Source organism: Hypomesus nipponensis, chromosome 22, assembly GCF_054491055.1.
Source record: "Hypomesus nipponensis isolate SF chromosome 22, ASM5449105v1, whole genome shotgun sequence".
NCBI lineage: Eukaryota > Metazoa > Chordata > Actinopteri > Osmeriformes > Osmeridae > Hypomesus > Hypomesus nipponensis.
Genome location: NC_140382.1, coordinates 16,795,949 through 16,818,020, shown reverse-complemented (window position 1 = coordinate 16,818,020; position 22,072 = coordinate 16,795,949). Strand labels below are relative to the sequence as shown.

At 47.6% G+C, this 22,072-nt stretch overlaps 3 protein-coding genes across 5 annotated transcripts; all 3 read left to right on the top strand.

The window, feature by feature from the left end:
* The first annotated feature begins 84 nt into the window (after positions 1-84).
* On the top strand, positions 85-7,707 carry LOC146236912 (glycerol-3-phosphate acyltransferase 4-like). 3 transcript variants are annotated; one of them, XR_014740925.1, is made up of 14 exons: positions 85-238; positions 741-1,034; positions 3,067-3,136; positions 3,293-3,584; positions 4,229-4,303; positions 4,520-4,609; positions 4,979-5,072; positions 5,306-5,421; positions 5,668-5,723; positions 5,863-5,948; positions 6,175-6,303; positions 6,640-6,719; positions 6,840-7,194; positions 7,609-7,707. XR_014740925.1 is itself a non-coding variant. In XM_084686840.1 (14 exons), exons 2-14 carry the CDS (start codon positions 867-869, stop codon positions 7,612-7,614), a joined length of 1,287 nt encoding a protein of 428 aa, XP_084542966.1. In that variant the 5' UTR covers positions 85-238; positions 741-866; the 3' UTR covers positions 7,615-7,707. The 3 variants fall into 3 exon arrangements, 2 of the variants coding, with proteins under 2 accessions (XP_084542966.1, XP_084542965.1); XM_084686840.1 differs by having other exon boundaries at positions 6,840-6,864; XM_084686839.1 differs by having other exon boundaries at positions 86-238; positions 6,840-7,707.
* A 446-nt stretch (positions 7,708-8,153) lies between these two features.
* Positions 8,154-12,326, top strand: rgs7bpb (regulator of G protein signaling 7 binding protein b). The gene is made up of 6 exons (XM_084686467.1): positions 8,154-8,561; positions 9,012-9,184; positions 10,202-10,332; positions 10,538-10,682; positions 11,104-11,174; positions 11,567-12,326. The coding sequence occupies exons 1-6, from the start codon at positions 8,412-8,414 to the stop codon at positions 11,656-11,658; spliced, it is 762 nt and encodes a 253-aa protein (XP_084542593.1). The 5' UTR covers positions 8,154-8,411; the 3' UTR covers positions 11,659-12,326.
* A 585-nt stretch (positions 12,327-12,911) lies between these two features.
* Positions 12,912-22,072, top strand: LOC146236910 (complement component C6-like). Its single transcript, XM_084686466.1, has 17 exons — positions 12,912-13,057; positions 13,245-13,729; positions 14,342-14,486; positions 14,721-14,868; positions 15,793-15,937; positions 16,247-16,456; positions 16,622-16,862; positions 17,142-17,267; positions 17,532-17,698; positions 17,958-18,183; positions 19,062-19,230; positions 19,687-19,801; positions 20,040-20,172; positions 20,504-20,707; positions 20,863-20,950; positions 21,226-21,461; positions 21,610-22,072. Exons 2-17 carry the CDS (start codon positions 13,397-13,399, stop codon positions 21,783-21,785), a joined length of 2,862 nt encoding a protein of 953 aa, XP_084542592.1. The 5' UTR covers positions 12,912-13,057; positions 13,245-13,396; the 3' UTR covers positions 21,786-22,072.

The following is a 22,072-nucleotide window of genomic DNA, read 5'->3' as shown; positions in this document are numbered from 1 at the left end:
TGGAAATTGGTTTTCTAAATGTATATATAGGTGTATGGTGGGTATTTTCTCAGGGGGGAATCTGCTGGGGGTGAACGCTTCTTTAACACGGGGTGTCGCTCGTGTGCGAATGAGCACGTCTTTACCCCCTAGTTAACTGGCTAAATAAACGGATTACAGTAGCTAATCCCTGAACGTGGAAGATGGTCAACATGAGTTCTCCAGCGTCCGATGCTAGCTGGTATGGACTTCTGATGAAGTGAGTAACTATATCCCAAATACACCACCTAAGCTACCTTAAATTCCTCTTTTAATATGCAATCAATCGGTTTATTAGCTACTAACCAACATTAACTAAATTAGCCAGCTAGATTGCACTACAAGTAGGCTAGCTGCTTTGTTTACATGTCAGCATACTAGCTCTAGCCATTAGCAGCTGAGCTAGCTAACGGTTTCCGTTATACCCTGGCAGGTTAGGTGGATGCCTAATTAACGGCGCCATAGATGGCTAGTTAACTCGTTATTTAGCTCATTAGACTGGTTATCCAAACTAGTTAACCTGCTGACTGTCATTCAAGCTTGCTGTTGCGTATAACACTTGTCTTTAATCATAGCCAACTACCGTAATAACGTGTTTTGATAGACTGAAAGAGGTGGCTTTCCGTGCTATTAACCGACACTAGCTCGATGCTCACACTTGCTACCGACACTAGTCTATACTTTCTAAAGACGTCTGACAAGTCTGCACTCTGTCCTCTTAGGTCCTGTTTCAGCGCAGTGTTCAGGATCCGAGGCTATCATTAAGGGACTAAGCAAAAGCCAAGTCTGTCCTGCCTCCTGTCCTCAACTCCCCATCCATACTTAACTACACGTCCTCAGTCGCTGTCATGGCGTGGTCCGTCCTCCCCGTGGACAGCTTGCTGTGCATGGTCCTCGGTATCTCCATCACCGTGTGGTTCACGCTGCTGCTGGTCTTCATCATCGTGCCGGCCGTTCTCGGGGTGTCCTTTGGGATCCGCAGGATCTACATGAATGCCCTCCTCAAAGTGTTTGAGGTAAGTGTTTGTTTATTCAGTGTTTTAGCTCACTGTTATGGTTTACTAACTGTTATAGTTTCAGACATCCTAACTTGCAGACTCATTTCAGGAAGGTGGCTTCCACCCCCCCCCCCCGGGACACAATCAGGACGCGATATGTGTCTGTCTCCACCAGAAATGACCTTGGACAGTCTCTCACTCGCTCTAAATACAAAATCCCCGATTTCAGGGAGATTGTATAGCATTTGCGGCCGTCAGGGAGCCGCTATTGAAATACGGGGGACTCCCAGAACTTCCGTGAGACTTGGGATGTCGGTAGTTTTTTTACTGTTGGGGTATAGGTTACTGTTATAGCTTCCTCACTGTTAGGCCTAATGTTTTGCACTTACCTATTGACCTCATGGCTAGCGCCATAGTTTCCAGTGTCAGACCTGTCCTTGGTCAACACCTAACTCTGGTGAGTGCAGGGAACTAATGCAGCTTCCTCCACATACAATACATACTTTATTTATGCACTATTTGAATGTCGCTTTGGATAAAAGCATCTGAAAAATAAAATGTAAATCTTCTTGACATTGTCAGAAAACTGACAGTTCTGTAGGTCGTTCTGCCCTCCAAATTCTTAAAATATAAAGTTTGTCGCTTTGGTGAAAAAACCCTAACCCTTAATGAATAAAATGTAATTGTAACTTGTCTCTCTGACACCGTCATCTGTGGACTGAATGACCCTGAGGCCTAATACTCCTCTCCCCCACAGCCCTGACCACACGACATCCACTTCCTGCATTTCCCAGAGATACTAGACGTAGCTTTTCTCCGTTAACCTGGGCTTTGCTGCTCGCAGCCACTGTCACAACAACAACTTAGGACCTGGCCGTAATCTCAGTGACATAAGCATTTAGGGTAAGAGAGCCATTGACTCATGTGGTACTGGCACATTTCCATTTTCACAATAAGGATTACCATCGGTCTAGGTGCTACAACCTAATCCTAACGAGGAATTGAGGTTCATTGAAAGGAAAAACATTAGTGAATTAGATGTTGGGCTGCAGTCATGCCGCGGGTGGCGTGAAGGAAGTGACTCAGGCAAAAGAGGAAGTGATGTCATTGTCATCATCAGAGGAGGAATGGGTGGGCTGAAGTAATGAGCCTGCTCAGAGAGCGTCCACGTCCTCTTGTGGATACTAATCTGCGGTGCGTAACGTTTAGTAGAATGGTTTACACGGCGCTGCTTGTTTCTACGTTTTAAGCCACCAGGTTTATAAATAGAGGATTTGGTGAGATTCTGCAGGCTGGACTTAATTGTTGGTTGTTGATTGCTGGCCCATGAAAGATGTAGTGAGGTGAAGTCAACGCTGTTGGCTGTTTTCTCTGTGGCTAGCACGCCCCAGAGGTGTTCAGCTCCCTCCCTCTCTCCCTCCCTCCCTCTCTCTCTTTTTCTCCCTCCCTCTTTCTCTCTCCCTCTCTCTCTCCCTCTCTCTCCCTCCCTCTCTCTCCCCTCACTCTCCCTCCCTCTCTCCCTCCCTCCCTCTCTCCCTCTCTCTCTCTCTCCCTCCCTCTCTCTCTCTCTCTTTCTCTCTCTTTCTCTCTCTCTCTCCCTCCCTCTCTCCCCTCACTCCCATGTGCTCTGTGACTCCTTCTCTCACTCCTTCTGTCCTTGTCCCCTCCCTCTCTCCCTTCTTTCCCTCCCCTCTCCTCCTCTCTCCAGGGAGGGCACATGCCTCCAGAGACAAGCTCAGGGCTCAAGCTGTCTGTTTTGTATCAAAGCTACAGCATGTTGTCTCGTTACTATTCCTTGTGGACCCCCCCCCACCCCCCCCCCCAACTTAACACACACACACACACAAACATGCACCCACACATATCTTCCCCTCCACAACACCGTTCCACAGCTTAGCACCATGCTATGTTCCTCAGATATAGGATGATCGCACGGTGATAAAGCATATTCTCGTAGATTCGATCATCCTTGATAAGAATTGCTACACTCGAGCATGATCAGATCATGGCGTTCTAATGTGGCTCACAGGATGATATCCCCTCTTTGCAGTGGGCCACCCTGAAAATGGAGCAAGGAGCCAAAGAAAAGAACCAGCATTTGCACAAGCCCTACAGTAATGGTGAGGCCCAAACCAGCGGTCCTTTATTAAGGGTCCATCAGAGACAACCAGTTTGGGTCTACATCTGTTGAAGTAGCTCTCCTCTCACTACTGTCCTTCTCTCCTTGTCCCCGTCTTTATTTGCTGCCCGTTCGCTATTCCTTCCCTCAATCCCAGGTATCATAGCCAAGGAGCCCTTGTCTCTAGAGCAGGAGATCCAGGAGTTTAGGGGCAGCGCCGCTCTGGGCTCCGAGCCCGAGTTCGAGATGGCCGACATCATGTACTTCTCCCGGCGCGGCGTGGAGAGCATCGTGGACGACGAGGTGACCAAGCGCTTCTCGGCCCAGGAGCTGGAGTCCTGGAACCTGCTGACGCGCAGCAACTACAACTTCCGCCACATCAGCCTGAGGCTGACCGTGCTGTGGGGCCTGGGGCTGCTCATCCGCTACGGGTTCCTCCTGCCGCTCAGGTCAGAGAGACGTTCACACTCTCTCAGGTAGACTCTCTCAGGTAGACTCTCTGGTAGACTCTCTCAGGTAGACTCTCAGGTAGACTCTCTCAGGTAGACTCTCTCAGGTAGACTCTCAGGTAGACTCTCTCAGGTAGACTCTCTCAGGTAGACTCTCTCAGGTAGACTCTCAGGTAGACTCTCTCAGGTAGACTCTCTCAGGTAGACTCTCAGGTAGACTCTCTCAGGTAGACTCTCTCAGGTAGACTCTCAGGTAGACTCTCTCAGGTAGACTCTCTCAGGTAGACTCTCAGGTAGACTCTCAGGTAGACTCTCTCAGGTAGACTCTCAGGTAGACTCTCTCAAGTAGACTCTCAGGTAGACTCTTTCAGGTAGACTCTCAGGTAGACTCTCTCAGGTAGACTCTCAGGTAGACTCTCTCAGGTAGACTCTCAGGTAGACTCTCAGAGGTAGACTCCCTCACTCACACTCAGACTCACTCCCACAGACCTCCTCACAGTCAGACTCACTTAGGTCAGAGAGCAGCTCATTCCCTCAGTCAGACATTGTGATCATGGCAACTGTGAAAGTGTGTGTGAGTCCCCAGAGTAACTGAAAGTGTGTGTTTGTCTCCAGGGTAACTGTGAAACTGTGTTTGTCTCCAGGGTAACGCTGGCTGTCACCGGTATAGGTCTGCTACTGGTCCTGACCACTCTGATAGGGCTCCTCCCTCATGGACAGTAGGTCTCCCAACCACCCCAGAACACACCATGAAAGGATGAGGGTGTGATTATGAGATGAGAGGATGAGGGTGTGTTTATGAGATGACAGGATGAGGGTGTGATTATGAGATGAGAGGATGAGGGTGTGTTTATGAGATGACAGGATGAGGGTGTGATTGAGATGAGAGGATGAGGGTGTGTTTCTAAGAGATGATGGTGTGTGTTTTCTCCCAGGATGAGGTCTCTCCTCAGTGAGAAGGTGCATCTGATGTGCTACCGGATCTGTGTGAGAGCCCTCACTGCCATCATCACCTACCACCACAGGTACCACACACACTCTCATATACACACATCACCTACCACAACAGGCACATGACCACAAAACATACACACACACACACACAAGTGGTTAGGGAATCGGGCTAGTAATTTACGTTGTGTCCTTGGGCAAGGCACTTCACCCTACTTGCCTCGGGAGAATGTCCCTGTACTTACTGTAAGTCGCTCTGGATAAGAGCGTCTGCTAAATGACTAAATGTAAATGTAATGTAAATGTACCACTAAAGGTATTCGACCACACACACTCATATACACACACTGTTATACACAAAGGTACCAGACCACACACTTATTTACAGACACACGCACACCCCACTCACATAACACCCTCTCTCCTCCCTCCTCTCTTCCCAGTGAAAATAAACCAAAGAATGGAGGCATCTGTGTGGCCAACCACACCACTCCCATAGACGTGATCATCCTGGCCAACGACGGCTGCTACTCCATGGTACCCTGGCTCTGTCCCAGCATCACTCTAGTCCACATCGGCTTATTTTGGGTCTATTCTACCATCTGTTGATGTATACACCTCAGTAGGAGATCTGTTGAAGTAGATGCCACTAGATCAGAACTACTTCTCTCCTCATCTTTGTCATTCTCTCTTCCTCTCCCTTTATTATTGCTTTCCTCTCCCCCTCCTCCTCCATATATTTCAACCTACCCCTTCCCCTCCCCCTCCAGGTGGGCCAGACCCATGGAGGGCTGATGGGGTTGGTCCAGAGAGCCATGGTCAAGTCCACCCCACACATCTGGTTCGACAGATCCGAAGTCAAAGACCGCCACCTGGTGGCCAAAAGGTAACAACGGCAGCAGATTCGAGAAGATTTCACAATCTCTTTAAATGTATATAATCCGTTTTTTACTTTCACTAGATGCGATTGTTGTCTTATGTCATTTTTTTAGGTGTTCTGTTGTTTAGTAACCACGTTCCGATCATGTTTATGTGATTGTTACATTGCTGGGACCACCCAAGCAAGTCACACATTTGTGAGAGAGTGTGTGATATTTACCACAAAGCACTTTCCTCTCCTGTCTGATTTCAGGCTTTACGACCACGTGTCGGACAAAACCAAGCTGCCCATCCTCATCTTCCCTGAGGGTTCGTACCAACGATGGCCTGTCTAGACTCTAGATAAGGCTGTGCCCGTGTGGAATCTTCTAGATCACTTACAGTCTTGGCTAATGTCTGATACCAGATATATAAATATGTATACATTTGTATGTGTGTGTGTGATCAGGTACCTGCATCAACAACACCTCAGTGATGATGTTTAAAAAAGGCAGCTTTGAGATTGGCTGCATGGTCTATCCTGTGGCCATAAAGGTAGACTTTCTGTGTCTCTCCTCTGAATCTCTCTCACACACTCTGAAACTCTCGCCTCCATAACGCTTTCTTTCTCTTACCTTTTTTTTGTTTCTTTCTCCATCCCTCTGTGTGTCTCTCTCTGTGTCTATGATGTGTGTGTGTGTGTGGGTGTGTCTCTGATGTGTGTGTGGGTGTGTTGTGTGTGTGTGTCTCTGATGTGTGTTTGTGCATGCATGCCGGCCAGTATGACCCCCGGTTTGGGGATGCGTTCTGGAACAGCAGCAAGTTTGGGATGGTGAGCTACCTTCTCAGGATGATGAGCAGCTGGGCCATCGTGTGCAGCGTGTGGTACCTGCCCCCCATGGAGAGAGAGGTGAGCTAGGTACCTGCCCCCCATGGAGAGAGAGGTGAGCTAGGTACCTGCCCCCCATGGAGAGAGAGGTGAGCTAGGTACCTGCCCCCCATGGAGAGAGAGGTGAGCTAGGTACCTGCCCCCCATGGAGAGAGAGGTGAGCTAGGTACCTGCCCCCATGGAGAGAGAGGTGAGCTAGGTACCTGCCCCCCATGGAGAGAGAGGTGAGCTAGGTACCTGCCCCCATGGAGAGAGAGGTGAGCTAGGTACCTGCCCCCCATGGAGAGAGAGGTGAGCTAGGTCAAACTGTCAGACTGACACCTCACTGGGATACGTGTGTGTGTGTGTGTGTCCTAGGAAGGAGAGGACGCCGTCCAGTTTGCCAACAGAGTAAAAGCAGCCATCGCCATACAGGGTGGGCTAGTAGACCTGCTCTGGTGAGCAACTGTGAAGACTTCCTCCGGTTTCCATCATCATCATAATAGACACTGCCTCTATCTGACTCACTCTTTCTAGATATAATATATATTCATATGTGTGTGTGTGTGTTCTACCAGGGACGGAGGGCTGAAGCGAGGGAAGGTGAAGGATGCGTTCAAGGAGGAGCAGCAGAAACTGTATAGCAGAGTCCTGATGGGAGGACAAGAGGAAGACCAGACCCTGGACAGTCCAGGGGAGGAGAGAGACCAGACCCTGGACAGTCCAGGGGAGGAGAGAGACCAGGGGGAGGAAAATGAGCAGGCAGAGAGAGAAGGGGAGGAGGCAGAGAAAGGAGGAATGGAGCCAGAGGAGGGAAGGAGAAACAGAGGAGAGGACGTTGGTAGGCGGGAAGAGAGAGAATAGTGGGAGGAACAGAGGAGGAAGAGAGACATTAGAGGATGGAGGTAGGAAGAGAGAGAAGCTCAGAGATGGGTAAGGACCGATTAATACTATCAAGGGTTTATCTTGCAAAGCTACACTCGCTGTCTCCTTCTGTGTCTTAGTTATAAGCTGGACATCTACAGGATATCTGTTGAAACATCAGTAAACTGCTCTGGGAACAGACGTGCATCCCTACAAACATTTCAAATGGAACAACACTGAAGCTGTGTTTTTCTATTGGCTGAGAGCCTAAAACTTTTGACTTGCACTGCACACATTGAACTATTTGAATGTAATCTTTTTTATATATATATATTTAAACATTTAGCACTTTTAAAAACGTATGTATTTGTGTTTTTACTTTAAAGATGTTGGAGAGGAGGTTACTGATGTACAATATATACATTGGTCTAGGTTTAGAAGTGTAAAGGTTTATGTTAAGTGTTAAATCTTGTGTTTGTTCAGGATTAAGAACCGTCAATGCGAGGCTGAATCTACATGTTACCTGGGTTACTGCTGAGACTGCTGTATCTGTGAAGAATACATGCTCTTTTGATATGTTAATCTGTGTGTCTTTTCTGAGTAAACTATAGTAGTAATATTGGGGCCAGTTTGGGTGCTGAAAAACCCCTTTGAGCAATGACATAATTCTCATGTTTCAGAAATCATATCTACTTAAAACATACAGGGTGGGCAACTTAAAATAATATAGTCAGTCATAACGTGTCTTGGACATAGCAAGTGTCAGGAACACCCGTTCAACACGCCAGACATCTCGTGATCACATATCTATGAAAACAACCACACACATGTGAGTAGCAGAAACTGTATTTACCCCGTGTTGGATCCATTAGAAGTCACGTATGTTCTTTAGATACATTATTTACATACGTATATTCTCACGTCGCCAGTTTACGACGCCCGCACCCATTGCAAACAAATAGAGGACATAGGGTGAAAAACAAATTTTCAATATTTATGCCATTTTATGTTAGCCTGCTAAAATACTTTCGTCCATATCTGTGTCTGAATACGTTATTCACAAGTTGTGCAGCGACTCATGTGCAGCCGTTGCTGTGCGCGTCACGTGCTGCGGGAATCCGCCCGACGCGCTTCTCTGCAAGGTGAATCAGAAAGACCCCGCGGGGACATCGACTAGTTCTTGGACCTCTGCTGCTTTTTCCGGGAGGAATTGGGACGGGGTAACGGAATAATAAACATAAGCGCATTCGCTATCTTGAGTGGTGTTCGGCTGTGGGTGTTTATGCATGTGTTCTGCACCGAACGGGCGAAAAAATCGCCATAAATCTGCAGCGAACATTTTTCAAATCGTTAAACCACAGCAGACGGATCCGGAGCGCCGAGAGAGCACAGAGAGCGCGCGTAAAGCGCAGCGGGCCGTTGGCGACAGTAGGATGGTGAGTTGAATGCCGTTTGGACTCTACTGCTGCAGCCGATAGCGTTAGGGAGGCGTAGGCCTATACATTGTATTACTTGCAGGCATATCTACTGTTAAAATATAAACGCATAGTAGGCCTACATAGTCCCATTTTGTAAGCGTGCTATGTTCTTGTTTACTAGCCCCAAGGTCTGAAGGGTGAATGAGTTCTATATTTAGATTTCACATGCTTTTATTACTGCACTCCAGCCGACATAGCCTGATTCATAGCCTATTTCAAGCGATATTGCAAATTACTCTTGAAGGGGTACTTGAGTTATTGTGGGCCTTGTGCAGTGCATGGATGCTTTACTGGGCGGTTATTCACAGCCTGGTCAGAGCATGTCACCATCGATGCGTTTTCTACCTGTAAACCTAAAAGCTCATAGTCTCGGGATTTACAATGCGGGGTGTCCTTGTCACTCCTCAGACAGTCCAGGAATTCAACACGCTCATGGCGCTATACCGAGAACAGGTAATCTCAATCGGAGAGATAACGGCGGACTGTCCCACGTTAAGGGCGGAGATGCAGCGCACACGAACCAAAGGGTGTGCGATGGCTCGAGCTGCCCATCAAAATCTCACCGTGATATCCGGTTCGGGGTAAGGAATTCTAACGGTGGGGTTTAATTTAAAGGCTTTGCTGCGCGTGTCAGATTGACGCTTTTACCGGAACTGTCCTTGGAGCCGGAGGGTTGTCTGCTCGTCACGACACATCAACAAACGACAACGTTAGTCTGCAGCAGCTTTGCTTGGATTGGCGTTATTTCTCACGTCTGCCACAGCAACCTGTCTCTGCTTTGTGGATGAGATAGCTTAATCTGTAAACCGGTGTTCTGTGTCATCTAATAGCCTATATTACATTATATTTAGTTAATTTCGAAGACACTATAATCCAAAGGTACCTTGGCCAATTCAAATACATAGGTTATAGAAAGTAGCCTACAGCAGAACATCTATAATAGTACATATTTTATATTTTGATCATGAAAAAATGAAAATGGAGTAGTCATACTCAGTGAGAACATTTAGTGTTTATAAAAGCAGGCACAGACACACACATCCCAACTGCACTTGGAACACAGCCTGCACTTGGAATGAGCCTGTGTGTCTGTCTCTGTGTGTGTGTGTCCTGTATGTGCCCTGTGTGTGTGCCTTGCATGTATGTGTGTGTGTGTGTGCTCTGTATGTGTGTGTATGTGTGTCCTGTATGTGTGTGTGTGTGTCCTGTATGTGTGTGTCCTGTATGTGTGTGTCCTGTGTGTGTGTCCTGTATGTGTGTGTGTGTCCTGTATGTGTGTGTGTGTGTGTCCTGTATGTGTGTGTGTGTGTGTCCTGTATGTGTGTGTGTGTGTCCTGTGTGTGTGTCCTGTATGTGTGTGTGTGTGTGTCCTGTATGTGTGTGTGTGTGTCCTGTATGTGTGTGTGTGTCCTGTATGTGTGTGTCCTATATGTGTGTGTGTGTGTCCTGTATGTGTGTGTGTGTCCTGTATGTGTGTGTGTGTGTCCTGTATGTGTGTGTGTGTGTCCTGTATGTGTGTGTGTGTCCTGTATGTGTGTGTGTGTGTCCTGTATGTGTGTGTGTGTGTCCTGTATGTGTGTGCTCTGTGTGTGCTGTAGGCCAGAGGATGGGGAGATCCAGCCGGAGATCTGCAGGCTCTTCATTCAGCTGCAGTGCTGTCTGGAGATGTTCATCACAGAGATGCTCAAGTCAATGTGTCTGCTGGGAGTCCTGCAGCTTCACAGGAAAGGTGTGATACCCTCCTCCACCAGTAGAGAGCAGCGTAGTGCAGACATTGCCAGTGTAACAAGGCTGGAGCTGGTTGAAAACTTTAGATCGCATTCACATGTCCCCCCATAGTAATTCTTCTATAACTAGACATTGTTATTATACAGTGTTGTCACCCAGTTTCACACCGTGTTGATGCCGTGTTGATGCTGGTCCTCCACGTTCAGGGAAGGACTTTTCCCCCGAGTCGAGGGTGGACTTCAAGGTGGACGAGAGCTCCGATGCGCCCATGCTGGATGAACGCTCGCCGTCCCCCTCTGACTGCCCTCCGGACGCCTGGCTGGTGGACGCCGACATAGACAACATAGAGCGGTGAGGCCCCAGGAGGAGTGTGTGTGTGCACAGGTGTGTGTGTGCACAGGTGTGTGTGTGCACAGGTGTGTGTGTATAGCTGTGTGTGTCTATCGTGAGTAGACACAGACAGCATAGAGAAGTAAAACCCAGGGGTCATGTGTGTGTCTATGCATTTGTGTTTGTGTATATATATGTGTGGTGTGTGTGTGTGTGTGTCCATAGGCATGTGCATCTACAGACGTGTGTGTTTTGTTCCATAGGTGTGTGTGTGTCTATGGATGTGTGTGCAGATCTATAGCTGTGTGCATTCATAGATGTGTGTGTGTGTGTGTGTGTGAGTGTTTACTTATGAGTGTGTATCTCTAGGTGTGTGTATGTTGTGAACAGAGAGAGCCCAAGCCAGTGAAGAGGGCTCAGACCTGATGTCCTGTCTCCACAGGGACATGAGAGAGATGAGAAACCTTCTCAGCAAACTCAGGGAGACCATGCCTTTACCCCTGAAGAACCAAGGTACCCCACGCCCGCTGTGCAAATGGTGCCCTGTCCGAACGGGTTCAAAATGACAGTTCGTAAATACCGCCCACTTACCGCGCCATCGGGTAGCTAGCTGTTAGATGGCGTAGCTGGCTAAAGCGCTGTGCGTGAGTCAGAGGCCTCTTCGTTTGAGCCTCGGCGAGAGAGAGAGAGAGAGAGAGAGAGAGAGAGGGAGGGAGAGAGAGAGAGAGAGAGGGAGAGAGAGGGAGGGAGGGAGGGAGGGAGAGGGCGGGGAAGTGACGAAGCCAACAGCCGAATAACAGCCGTTATGTAAACGTGTGTCCCGCCGCGCCAGGGTGGCGGAGAGCGACCGAGGTGTGGGAGCGCTAGGACGCTCTAACAGTGGTGCGTGTCTCTCCTGTTTCCAGATGACAGCAGCCTGCTGAACCTCACCCCGCTGCCTCTGGTGAGACAGAGGAAGAGGCGCTTCTCTGGACTCTGCTGCGTGGTGTCCGGCTGAGGGTGTCCTTCAGGCAGTAGCCGTGGCCAGCCGTAATACAACAACATCCTTCAAGTTCTCCTAGTACTTATTACTGCCATTTAGGAAGGCACTTTGGTTTGGGTCAGTCTCTGTCTTTACTTTACGTACTTTGACATGATTCAATGTAGAAAAGCAATTCAACTGTGATGCTATGAATATGCATATTTTGCTCTTGTAGTCAATGTGTCCCTCTGTAGTGAAATATGTAGTGTATTCCAAGTTACATGTGCAGAACTGATGCCAGAAGTGACCATTTTGGTAGATAGCTTTGCGCTAAACGTTGCCTTTAAACATATTTCTCCGAATGTTTTTCTTATTGGTTCACTGTGCAAGGTTTCTTTTGCAGTCTTCCATGGAATGGAAATCTGTCCATAACTTCATTTCCCATCATAAGGGCTTTGCAATGCACCATATAGTAAAGCCATTTCCTATTAACTGTAAATATATGAATAGTCAAAAAATCTGAATTGAGTTTTTGAACAAAGACCAGTTTTGTTTGTCTTTAGAATATCTAAAGACTATGTCTAAAATGTTGCAGTGTATCATTTTGTCTTGGCAAAAGAAAATGTACAGCATGTTTGTAGCTTAAAGTTGTCAATGTGTAGTGTATATGTTGCACATGTTATACAGTTGACTGTATGTACTGTATAAGCCATTTTATAATGTGAATAAACTTTTGTATGTAAACACTTGTTCTGCAATGTTGAAGTCAGTTTGGCTCCTTCCTGAGTCAGCTCTGAATACCACTAAGTTCCTAAGAGTTCTGATGCTCGATCAAGTTTAATACAAGCTTGCAAGTGTGATCCTGCATGATTGTGCTGATCATGCAAAGGTCAACTCATTTTATACGAACTGGAGACAGTTTTATGTGTTGGGTCTTGATCTTGTCCTCCTTTGACAGCGTCTTGTGGCTGATAGCTGTTGCTCAATGCAGAACACACTCAGGTTCTCAGGTTCAGTGAGAGAACCCTGGTAGAAAAACAACATGGCATCCCTCCCTCAAACCTTCCCTGAACCCCCGTCCTTTGGGTTTTTACCAGATGGAAAACAGCTTGCTTCTCTGGAAGCAAGGCAGTTCTTCCCGTAAATGGGACAGATTTATTTATTTATTTATTTTAAAGAGAGGGGTTGGACAGGCGTTTTAAAGACTTACAGCTATGGGTTGTCACTTGGAAGCTATAATTTCTTTTTGTGTATTGTACCTTAGGACCTGGAGGAGTAGACTCCAGCAGCCAATAAGACTATGGAGATTGATTGGTTTAGGACGATGTTTGGGGAGGTATTAAATAACCTCCCTCATTCCTCACACACACACACACACTGAAGCACAATCTCTACGAGAACAGAATCTAGCTGCAGAGGAACTTAGCACTCTGAGGTAAATTAGTTTTATTCATTTATTGTTATTTTTGTTTTGCAGTGATTCTCTGTCATATAACAACTCAAGCCCAGGTCTCAATACTGTAAATAGAAAAACATATTTAGGTTAAACATGTTCATGTATATTTAGGTTATTTGTCCTAATCCTCATTCTGCCATGCATCGTACCCCTCCCCCACCCCCAGACATCCTACCCCCACCTCCCCAGCTCTCTCTCTCCTCTTGTTCTTCCTTGACAGGAGGTGACTGGAGCTGATCATCATCCTTGTTCGGAGGCGACCGGCGCTGACTGTCATCTTTGTCCCGAGGTTAACTGCCACACTGTCTGCTTGTGCTCATGGACACCTGGAGGAGCGTCCTGGTCCTAGTCTGCCTCCTGGTCTGCCTCCCTGCTGTCACTCCCGGCTTTGAATGTGTGTGTGGACGATTCGACTGGAGCCCTTGGTCACCATGCACCAAGACCTGTAACTATGGGACCCAGCAGCGTGAAAGAGCCAAACAGTATCAGAGTATATATATCGGCGTATATACGTTTGGTCTTTCGTTCTGGTGCCACCGAGAGTGTTACGCCGTGGAGACAAGATCATGTAACGAGCAGATGTGTCCCATCAACTGTAAACTCGGAGATTACGGGGGCTGGTCTGAGTGCTCCCCATGCGCTAAACAAAAGGCAAGGAGACACACAGACACGCACACAGCCAACCTGAATAATTTCACATGGACAAATGCTGTCAAATGATCGGGGGTTCACTTCATTTGTTCTGTAACATCAGTCATGAATGTAACATTAGCAGCCGTATCAAGGTCGTAGCCATGGAGTCAACATTGGGGGGGACGAAATCTGCTGGGGAGTCTGAGGGTCCCCTCCTGAAAACTTTTTACGTTTAGTTATGAATATTATGACATTTTTAATGATAATTAACAGCGTGTATGGTTGCTTGTCGTAGCGTAGCACATTTTTATTTAATTTCTATTTTTATATCAATATATTGGAGGGGACATTTTGACCAGATTTGAATATTGGGGGGGATGTGTCCCCCAATATATATTATGATTACGGCCCTGCGCCGTATCACATGCACCTCAATTGCTAATGGTATAACTCACCCATGAAGTCTCACACGCACACAGGCATATGGATATCTGGTTCTTTCGTTGTCGTTCAAAACTTATGTTGTTTCTTAAGTTTACATTCACATTAACAGACGTTTTTATCCAAAGCGACTTACAAGAAAGAGCGTTACAAAGGTGTACATAACTTTGTTTCTGTCCGTTGTTGCAGTTTAAGAAACGGTCACTAGACACGCCAGCTCAGTTTGGAGGTGAAGACTGCGTTTACAACACTCCCTCAACAAGAAACTGCAACCCGTCAACAAAGTGCCGGATAGAGCCGATCAACTGTACAGACAAGTTCAAGTGTGCAAATGGTGAGAAATGACGTATTTACATGCGCGCGCACGCACATATGAAATTACTTATTCACATGGACACGCATACATTGATTGATTTACTTTGTTCAATGGGGAAATTCACCTTTACATGTTAATTAAAAATCATGCTTAGAAAAAAAATATATTTTATTGAACATAAATATACATCTATGTACCTACAAAGAACGTAGCCAACATTTTACAGATAAGTGTTTCCATGTTTCTCTGCAGGGCGCTGCATCAGCTCTGTACTACAGTGCAACACCCAGAACGACTGTGGGGACATGTCAGACGAGGCTGACTGTGATGATCCAGTCACTCCAGTGTGTCGCAAGTCAAACTTACAACCGGCCTATGGAGCTAATCTTTTAGCAAGCGGGTAGGCTACAGCATCAGGTTACAGGCCACGGTATATAGAAAAATAAACACTAAATGGTAGCAGGGATGCGGTTTCTTTAACTGTGGTAAAGTTGGTTTGAAGTTAAGATCGAGCGTCTAGTAAATACAGACCGTCGCTTGACTCGTGGCTACGGAAATATCGTAGAATTATGCACTTCTGATACCTGAGTTTATACCACCAGCAGGGGCGATTCTAGAATCAGACTTTTAGGGGGACTCACCCCCCAATGAGATGTGACATGGATACAGTGCTTTGCAAAAGTGTTAAACCCCCTTGCTAATAAATCAATAATCTCACTGGATAACAATTAATACATTTATTATTATGCCAAATATTGAATGAAAGAAAAAACGAAGAAAGTCCCTTTCTTCATGTAACAGCATCAAATGAGACGATAATGATATGTCAACAAAACATAAACAATGTTAGAGCACTAAAAAGTATTTAAGATAATAATAATTACATTTTGTAAATGTATTATTATTATCATAAAAAAATTTTTTTTGGGGTGCTGAGATGAAATGTAGGTGTGCTTGAGCACCCTTAAAAAGAGTCTAAAATCTTCGCTGCCCACCAGTCAGCAACCAAAGTATATTCTGTAGAGAGCGCAGTATGGCACACTGCAACGTGGAATGTGGATCTGAACCAGGTTTTGAGCCTTCTTAGACCACTTAAGCTTCTGTCCACTTCTGCCAAAGACACAGGGATTAGCAGCCTAGCCAGGGCCTGGACCTGATATAACAGGCCTTTTGGATCAACTGATACTTGCTTTCAAGATATGGAGACAGGTTCATTGCTGGACTTATATATACAATTTCTTGTTTCCTGGGTTTGGTCAGAGTTTACATGCGTTTCCTGGATGTGGTCAGGTAAATGTGCTTCCTGTTTTCTGTGTGGGGTCAGGTTTAACTTCCTGACGGGGGAGTCCCAGGGGGCGGTCCTGGACAACATGTTCATGGGGAGTGAATGCGTAGTCAACCACACGGTTGGAACCGGCAACAGGGTCTACTTCCGTGTCCCAGCCAACTTTAAGTCCTATGATCTCAAGGTAAAGTACTCATACAAGTACAGCACAGTACTATGATCTCAAGGTAAAGTACTCATACAAGTACAGCACAGTACTATGATCTCAAGGTAAAGTACACATGCAGCTGTCACATCTTTGCTAAACGGATCTCTGAGAACAGTACCACCAACCTCTATAAACACATTTTATGTGGATATCCTATATTCACAAACATCTTGTTGGAACTTTAGAATAAAACTGTCTTTTGAATAATCCTAAACTGTGATGTGTTCATGATGTGGTCTCTTGTATGATGTGGATTAATCTCCTAGTTCTGGTTCTGAATGCTAGGTGTCTGTACCTGAAGACTTTAAAAAGGAGCCCCAGCCAGTTATTAGTCAGACGGTCAACATGGCAGAGTTCATGAAGGATTCAGTGGGGAAAACTGACACCAGTGGCGGCAACTTTATGATGTTCCCCATCTTGTTCGTCGCACACAGTAAAAGACGATCTTCTAGTACGACAACCTATAAAGAAGCAATTAGGTCCTCCAAAAAAACGGCAAGCACACACACACACACACACATATAATTTCTTCTGCCATGTTCTGAAATGTCATTTATAAAAAAAAGAATTGTTGTGCAGCTACCCATGTGTGAAAAAAACCCAAGATTTGGATGTCAGATAATAACCATAATTCATATCTGTCATAATTCACCCCTCCAGGACTCCCAGCTAATTCGTATTCACCAGGTGTTGCCAATCTCCAGGTTCGAGATGAAGGACAAAGACCTGTTCCTCTCTCAGCCCTTCCTGGAGTTCCTGCATCAGCTGCCTATAGATTATAACTATGCCCTGTACAGCGAGCTCTTCCAGCTCTATGGCACTCACTACTACACGGCTGGGACCCTGGGAGGCCACTACGACTTGCTCTACATGTACAACAGGGAAGAGATCAAGGAGTCTGGTACGAGAGCTCCACCTAGTGGTCAAACATGGATATGTCATGTGTGTGGGAGGGGTGTTTTTTTCCATGCATCCTCAAATGTACCACTCAGACTTCAGTAAACACCTTTTCCAACATTTTAGAAGGGATTGTTTTTACACTAACCAGTACAATGAGGCCCAGGGGGGAAACACTTTAAATACTCAGGTTAGACTTTATACATAACAGTCTGTCTCTGTGTGTATCAAGTCAATGTAATGAGTGGCGGACTTGATGACTGTGTGTTTCTGTGATCTTCAGGTGATTCGACAGAACGCGTTGAAGGATGTCTGAAGGAAGAGTCCTACCTGAACGTCCTTATTTTCTACTCCGAAAAAACGGACGTTACAAAATGCTCAAACAATCTTTTTGAAGAAAAATATTCAGGTATTTTCACATAATCATTTCACAATAAATGTGACTCTGCGCACCACAGTCCTTATGTCCTAGTCGTAGTGGTGACTTCTCACCAAACGTAAACTCCTAAGACTCCTACTTTTTCCTTAAACACATACACACACTCACCAAACTGTGGAACTTTGAGAAAGATGATGATCCAAAGGCAAACATCCACCCTTTGCATGTCAGAGTGATGATTGTGATCCATAATCCAGGTGTATCGCAGGTAGCTGACCCATACTTACATCTCAGGTTCCTACATTCGAGCATCGGAGAAGTCGTTCTCCACGGTGCGTGGAGGCCGGTCAGAAGAGGCCGGGGCATTGGCCTGGGAGAGAAAAGGAACCGCCGCTACGAGCGACACCTACAGTAACTGGGTGGGATCCGTCATAGACAACCCTGCTTTGGTCGACTACGAGGTGAGGAATAGGGACCCCGGAATTGGGACCCCGGAATAGGGACCCCGGAATAGGGACCCCGGAATAGGGACCCCGGAATAGGGACCCAAGGATGTACGAGCATGTAGTGAGAATTCAAGTCAAGAACTGATGAAACGTTTTTTATAGTCTGTGTGTGCGTAAAATCATTTTGAGGCGAGAGAATGACACGATCACACCTTTGTTTTCTGAAATGGCTGCATGTGTGTTTCCTACGTGTGTGTTTCCTGCGTGACTCCAGCTGTCGCCCATCATCGACCTGGTCCGGGGCATCCCCTGTGCCGTCACCAAGAGGAGGCATATACGCAGAGCTCTCCTGGAGTACCAGAGGGACTTTGACTCCTGCATGTGTGCCCCCTGCCCCAACAACGCCCTGGCAGTCCTCCAGGGCACCGCTTGCAGCTGCGTCTGCAAAACGGGAACCTACGGGCCCAACTGTGAGAAACAGGCACCCGACTACAAACCAGGTGCCGGCCTTTTCCTTTGCTTCTTTTCATGATTCGTCCTTCTTTTCCACTTGTCGTTTTGGGGAGGAGAGCGTCCGGCAAACAAATCAAATGTTAATGACGCTTCCACCAGTCGCACGCAGGAAGTTGCACACGCAGCAGACTGGAGACTCACCGTGTGTGGGGCTGTGTGTGGGCTGTGTGTGGGCTGTGTGTGGGGCTGTGTGTGGGGCTGTGTGTGGGCTGTGTGTGGGCTGTGTGTGGACTGTGTGTGGGGCTGTGTGTGGGGCTGTGTGTGGGGCTGTGTGTGGGGCTGTGTGTGGGCTGTGTGTGGGCTGTGTGTGGGGCTGTGTGTGGGGCTGTGTGTGGGGCTGTGTGTACTCTGTGTGGGCTGTGTGTGGGGCTGTGTGTGGGGCTGTGTGTGGGGCTGTGTGTGGGCTGTGTGTGGGCTGTGTGTGGGGCTGTGTATGGGGCTGTGTGTGGGCTGTGTGTGGGCTGTGTGTGGGGCTGTGTGTGGGGCTGTGTGTGGGCTGTGTGTGGGCTGTGTGTGGGGCTGTGTGTGGGCTGTGTGTGGGGCTGTGTGTGGGGCTGTGTGTACTCTGTGTGGGCTGTGTGTGGGCTGTGTGTGGGGCTGTGTATGGGGCTGTGTGTGGGCTGTGTGTGGGCTGTGTGTGGGGCTGTGTGTGGGGCTGTGTGTGGGGCTGTGTGTGGGGCTGTGTGTGGGCTGTGTGTGGGCTGTGTGTGGGGCTGTGTATGGGGCTGTGTGTGGGCTGTGTGTGGGCTGTGTGTGGGGCTGTGTGTGGGCTGTGTGTGGGCTGTGTGTGGGCTGTGTGTGGGCTGTGTGTGGGGCTATGTGTGGGCTGTGTGTGGGCTGTGTGTGGACTGTGTGTCCTTCCCAGTTGGAGTGGATGGTTCTTGGAGCTGCTGGGGGCCGTGGAGTCCCTGTTTGGCCTTCAACAAGCGTCACCGCACCAGGCGCTGCAACAACCCTGCCCCCCTAGCCGGGGGGAAACCCTGCTCTGGAGACACCAAGCAGACAGAGGGGTGCTTTGTCTCCGTCTTCCCCGGGTGAGAGAGAGTCTCTTGGGCTGTTGGTTTGGAGGAACATGGCCTGTAGAGTGCTGGAGGGTTGGAAGCATGATGCGGACGTGAGGTTGGGTCGTCGTTACGCAGATGTTTGGATTTTATGGGTCAGCTAGACACTCGTCACCTCTTAGCAACAGAACCCTAAGTGAGCTCAAAGATAAAGTTAGTAAACTGTTGCTTCTCTGATCAAAAGAAATATGGGGCTCACTGGTCAAGTGCGCATGCCATGTATGTTAAGGCCTTACTGCAGGGGCCTGGGTTACAATCCAGCCAGCCATCTAAGGTAACATATTCAGTTAGCCATGGCTGGCACCAGGTCAGAATCCATGAGCGACTTCCTTCCACAAAATATGCAAACACTCATGCATTGATCCTAGCATGAGGTTGTCAACGCGGCACGTGTCTGATGTTGTGATAATATTGTTTTTTCCTTTTTAGAGATGATGTCTGTATCAACGATGATGACTTTAATGAGGAAGGACGTCAAGAAGGTTTGCCTCCCGGTGTGGAGGGCTGCGTTAGACCCAAGAGTCCTGACCGAAGCTTCCTCAGGGTAAACAGAAGCTAACAATGCTACCAGCTGCATTAGGGTGAATCAAACAAACAAAAGCTGAAGCTCTCTCTCCCTGTCTCTATTTCTACTACCTCCTCTTTCTCTTTACCTTTCCATCTGTTCCCCCCCCCCCTCTCTCTCGTCTATCCTCTACTCTCTTTCTCCCCCCTCCCTCCTCTACCAACCCCCTCCCCCTGCTCCCATCTCTCCTCCCCCCCTCCATCTCCTCCACAAACAGATAGATAAGCGTTACTACCTGTATGGCGAGGAGGAGGAGTTTCTGTGTTACAGGGGGTATGAGTTGGAGGGATACCCTCTGATTACCTGTCGCCCCGGCGGGGAATGGACCCAACCCAAAGGAGAGTGCCTCAGTGAGTCTGCTGGTCTCTCTCTCGCTGTCCACCTCACGTTCCATTATATTTGACATGCGTTTATTTATTTCTGTGTCACTAGTGTGTGTGTTTCTGGTCTAGTGGCGTGTTTCCTTGTGGGTGTGTGTGTGCGTTTCTATGGGTGAGCACGCCTGTACATTCACCTGCCTGCCTGCCTGCCTGCCTGCATGTATCCATCTATCTACCTGGAAAGACTGGAAAGACTGGAAACAAGCCAAAACAGAGTTTGCGAGATACATTTCAGTCACACTGACCTGCGTGCTTATCAGTCCAGTAGTATCGTCTGAGAGTGGTCTTCCTCCTCCCATAGGGAAGCTGTGTGATCCTCCAGAGGTCTCGGAGGAGTTGACACTGTTCCCTCTCAAAGAAATCTACCAAGAGGGCCAGGTTGTGGGCTTTAACTGCAAAGGCAGGGGTCTAATTCCCTCATTCTCAGGAGTGTCCACATGTACGCTGAATCGTCCAGTGTACACCTGGGACCCCCCCATACCTTCCGACATCGCGTGCAAAGATGGTGGGTACGGATGTTTACGTAAGGTGCAAATGACAGATTCTCTATGATGTCTGGACAATGTCCGTATTTCCATGTCAAATTTACTCGCAGTGTATTCTCTCTTTTCAACAACAGCTTAAAAATGACAAATTTGTCATTTTCATTTTTACCTGCAGAGAATCCATTTATTCCCGATTTTGAGTGTAAGAGGGGAGAGAAGATGGAAGGATCCAAATGTGTGTGTGTGCCACGCGAAAGCTGCCTGTAAGCACTTTGTCCTCCCAGTATCGGGAGATTCTCACTTCCCACTCCGGCACCCTCCAGCAGCAGTGGTCAGCCAGCGGGTAGAGGGGGTTTTATAGCCTCAACTCCCTCTGGCTTCATTCTCAACTGCAGCTGACAGATGCCAGTGTGTGTCTGTGTGTGTCTGTGTCTCTGTGTGTCTGTGTGCCTGCGTGCCTGTGTGTCTCTGTGTGTCTGTGTGCCTGTGTCTGTGTCTGTGTGTCTATAAAGTGGTGTACCTGCTTCCTTCGTTGCAGGCAATACACACCAGATCATTGCGTTCTGAACACGGTGGTTGACAAGGCCTTGATGATATCCCAGTGTGACCTCACCGCCGGCATTTGTCATGGCGACCCGCTCTTCTTGGTGAATGCCGGCCCGTGCCCCGACGAGGCGGGCCTGGCCTGGGCCCGGTTCAGAGCCAATATGTCCGCCGTCAGCACCGTGAAGGAGGTCTGTGGAGTGGACACCTGCTACGAGTGGGAGAGCTGTGGTACGTCAACATCGGCTCTCGTAGGGAGCCGCAGTCAGTTCCACTCTGACACACACACACACCAAAACACACAAACATCTAGCGACACACACACACACACACACACACGATCAGTGATGTTAACCTCATTCTCTTTATCTCTTCTCAGTATCGAAGAGGTGTGTGTGTAAGGATTCCAAGGAGTGCGGTAGAGACGGAGACCAAATGTTTTGTGTGAACCTGCTGAGGTTTAACCGCAAGAGGACCATGAACCTGTGTGCCATGGCTGCCACCAAGTGTGCCAAAATGGACATGGAAGTAGTCAACGAGGGCCCGTGTGTGTAAAACAACACGAGGGTGAAGCTTGAGGGTGGAGCATTAGACTGCAGATCAAGAGGTCCCAGGTGCCAATGAGTCCCTGCTTCTGTTGTGTTCACACATTACTCAGACATTACAAATATCCGTCTCCAATCTAATGTGTTTAGACATCACAGGAACTGCTTAGAGTTTCTGTTGCAGAACATGTCTATTGCGTTTTGTCATTTTATTTGGTGTATTTTTTTACAGTGGCTTTACTTTTTATATGCATGTAGCAATATGTGATTTATATAAAAAAATATATTCCAAGAAAA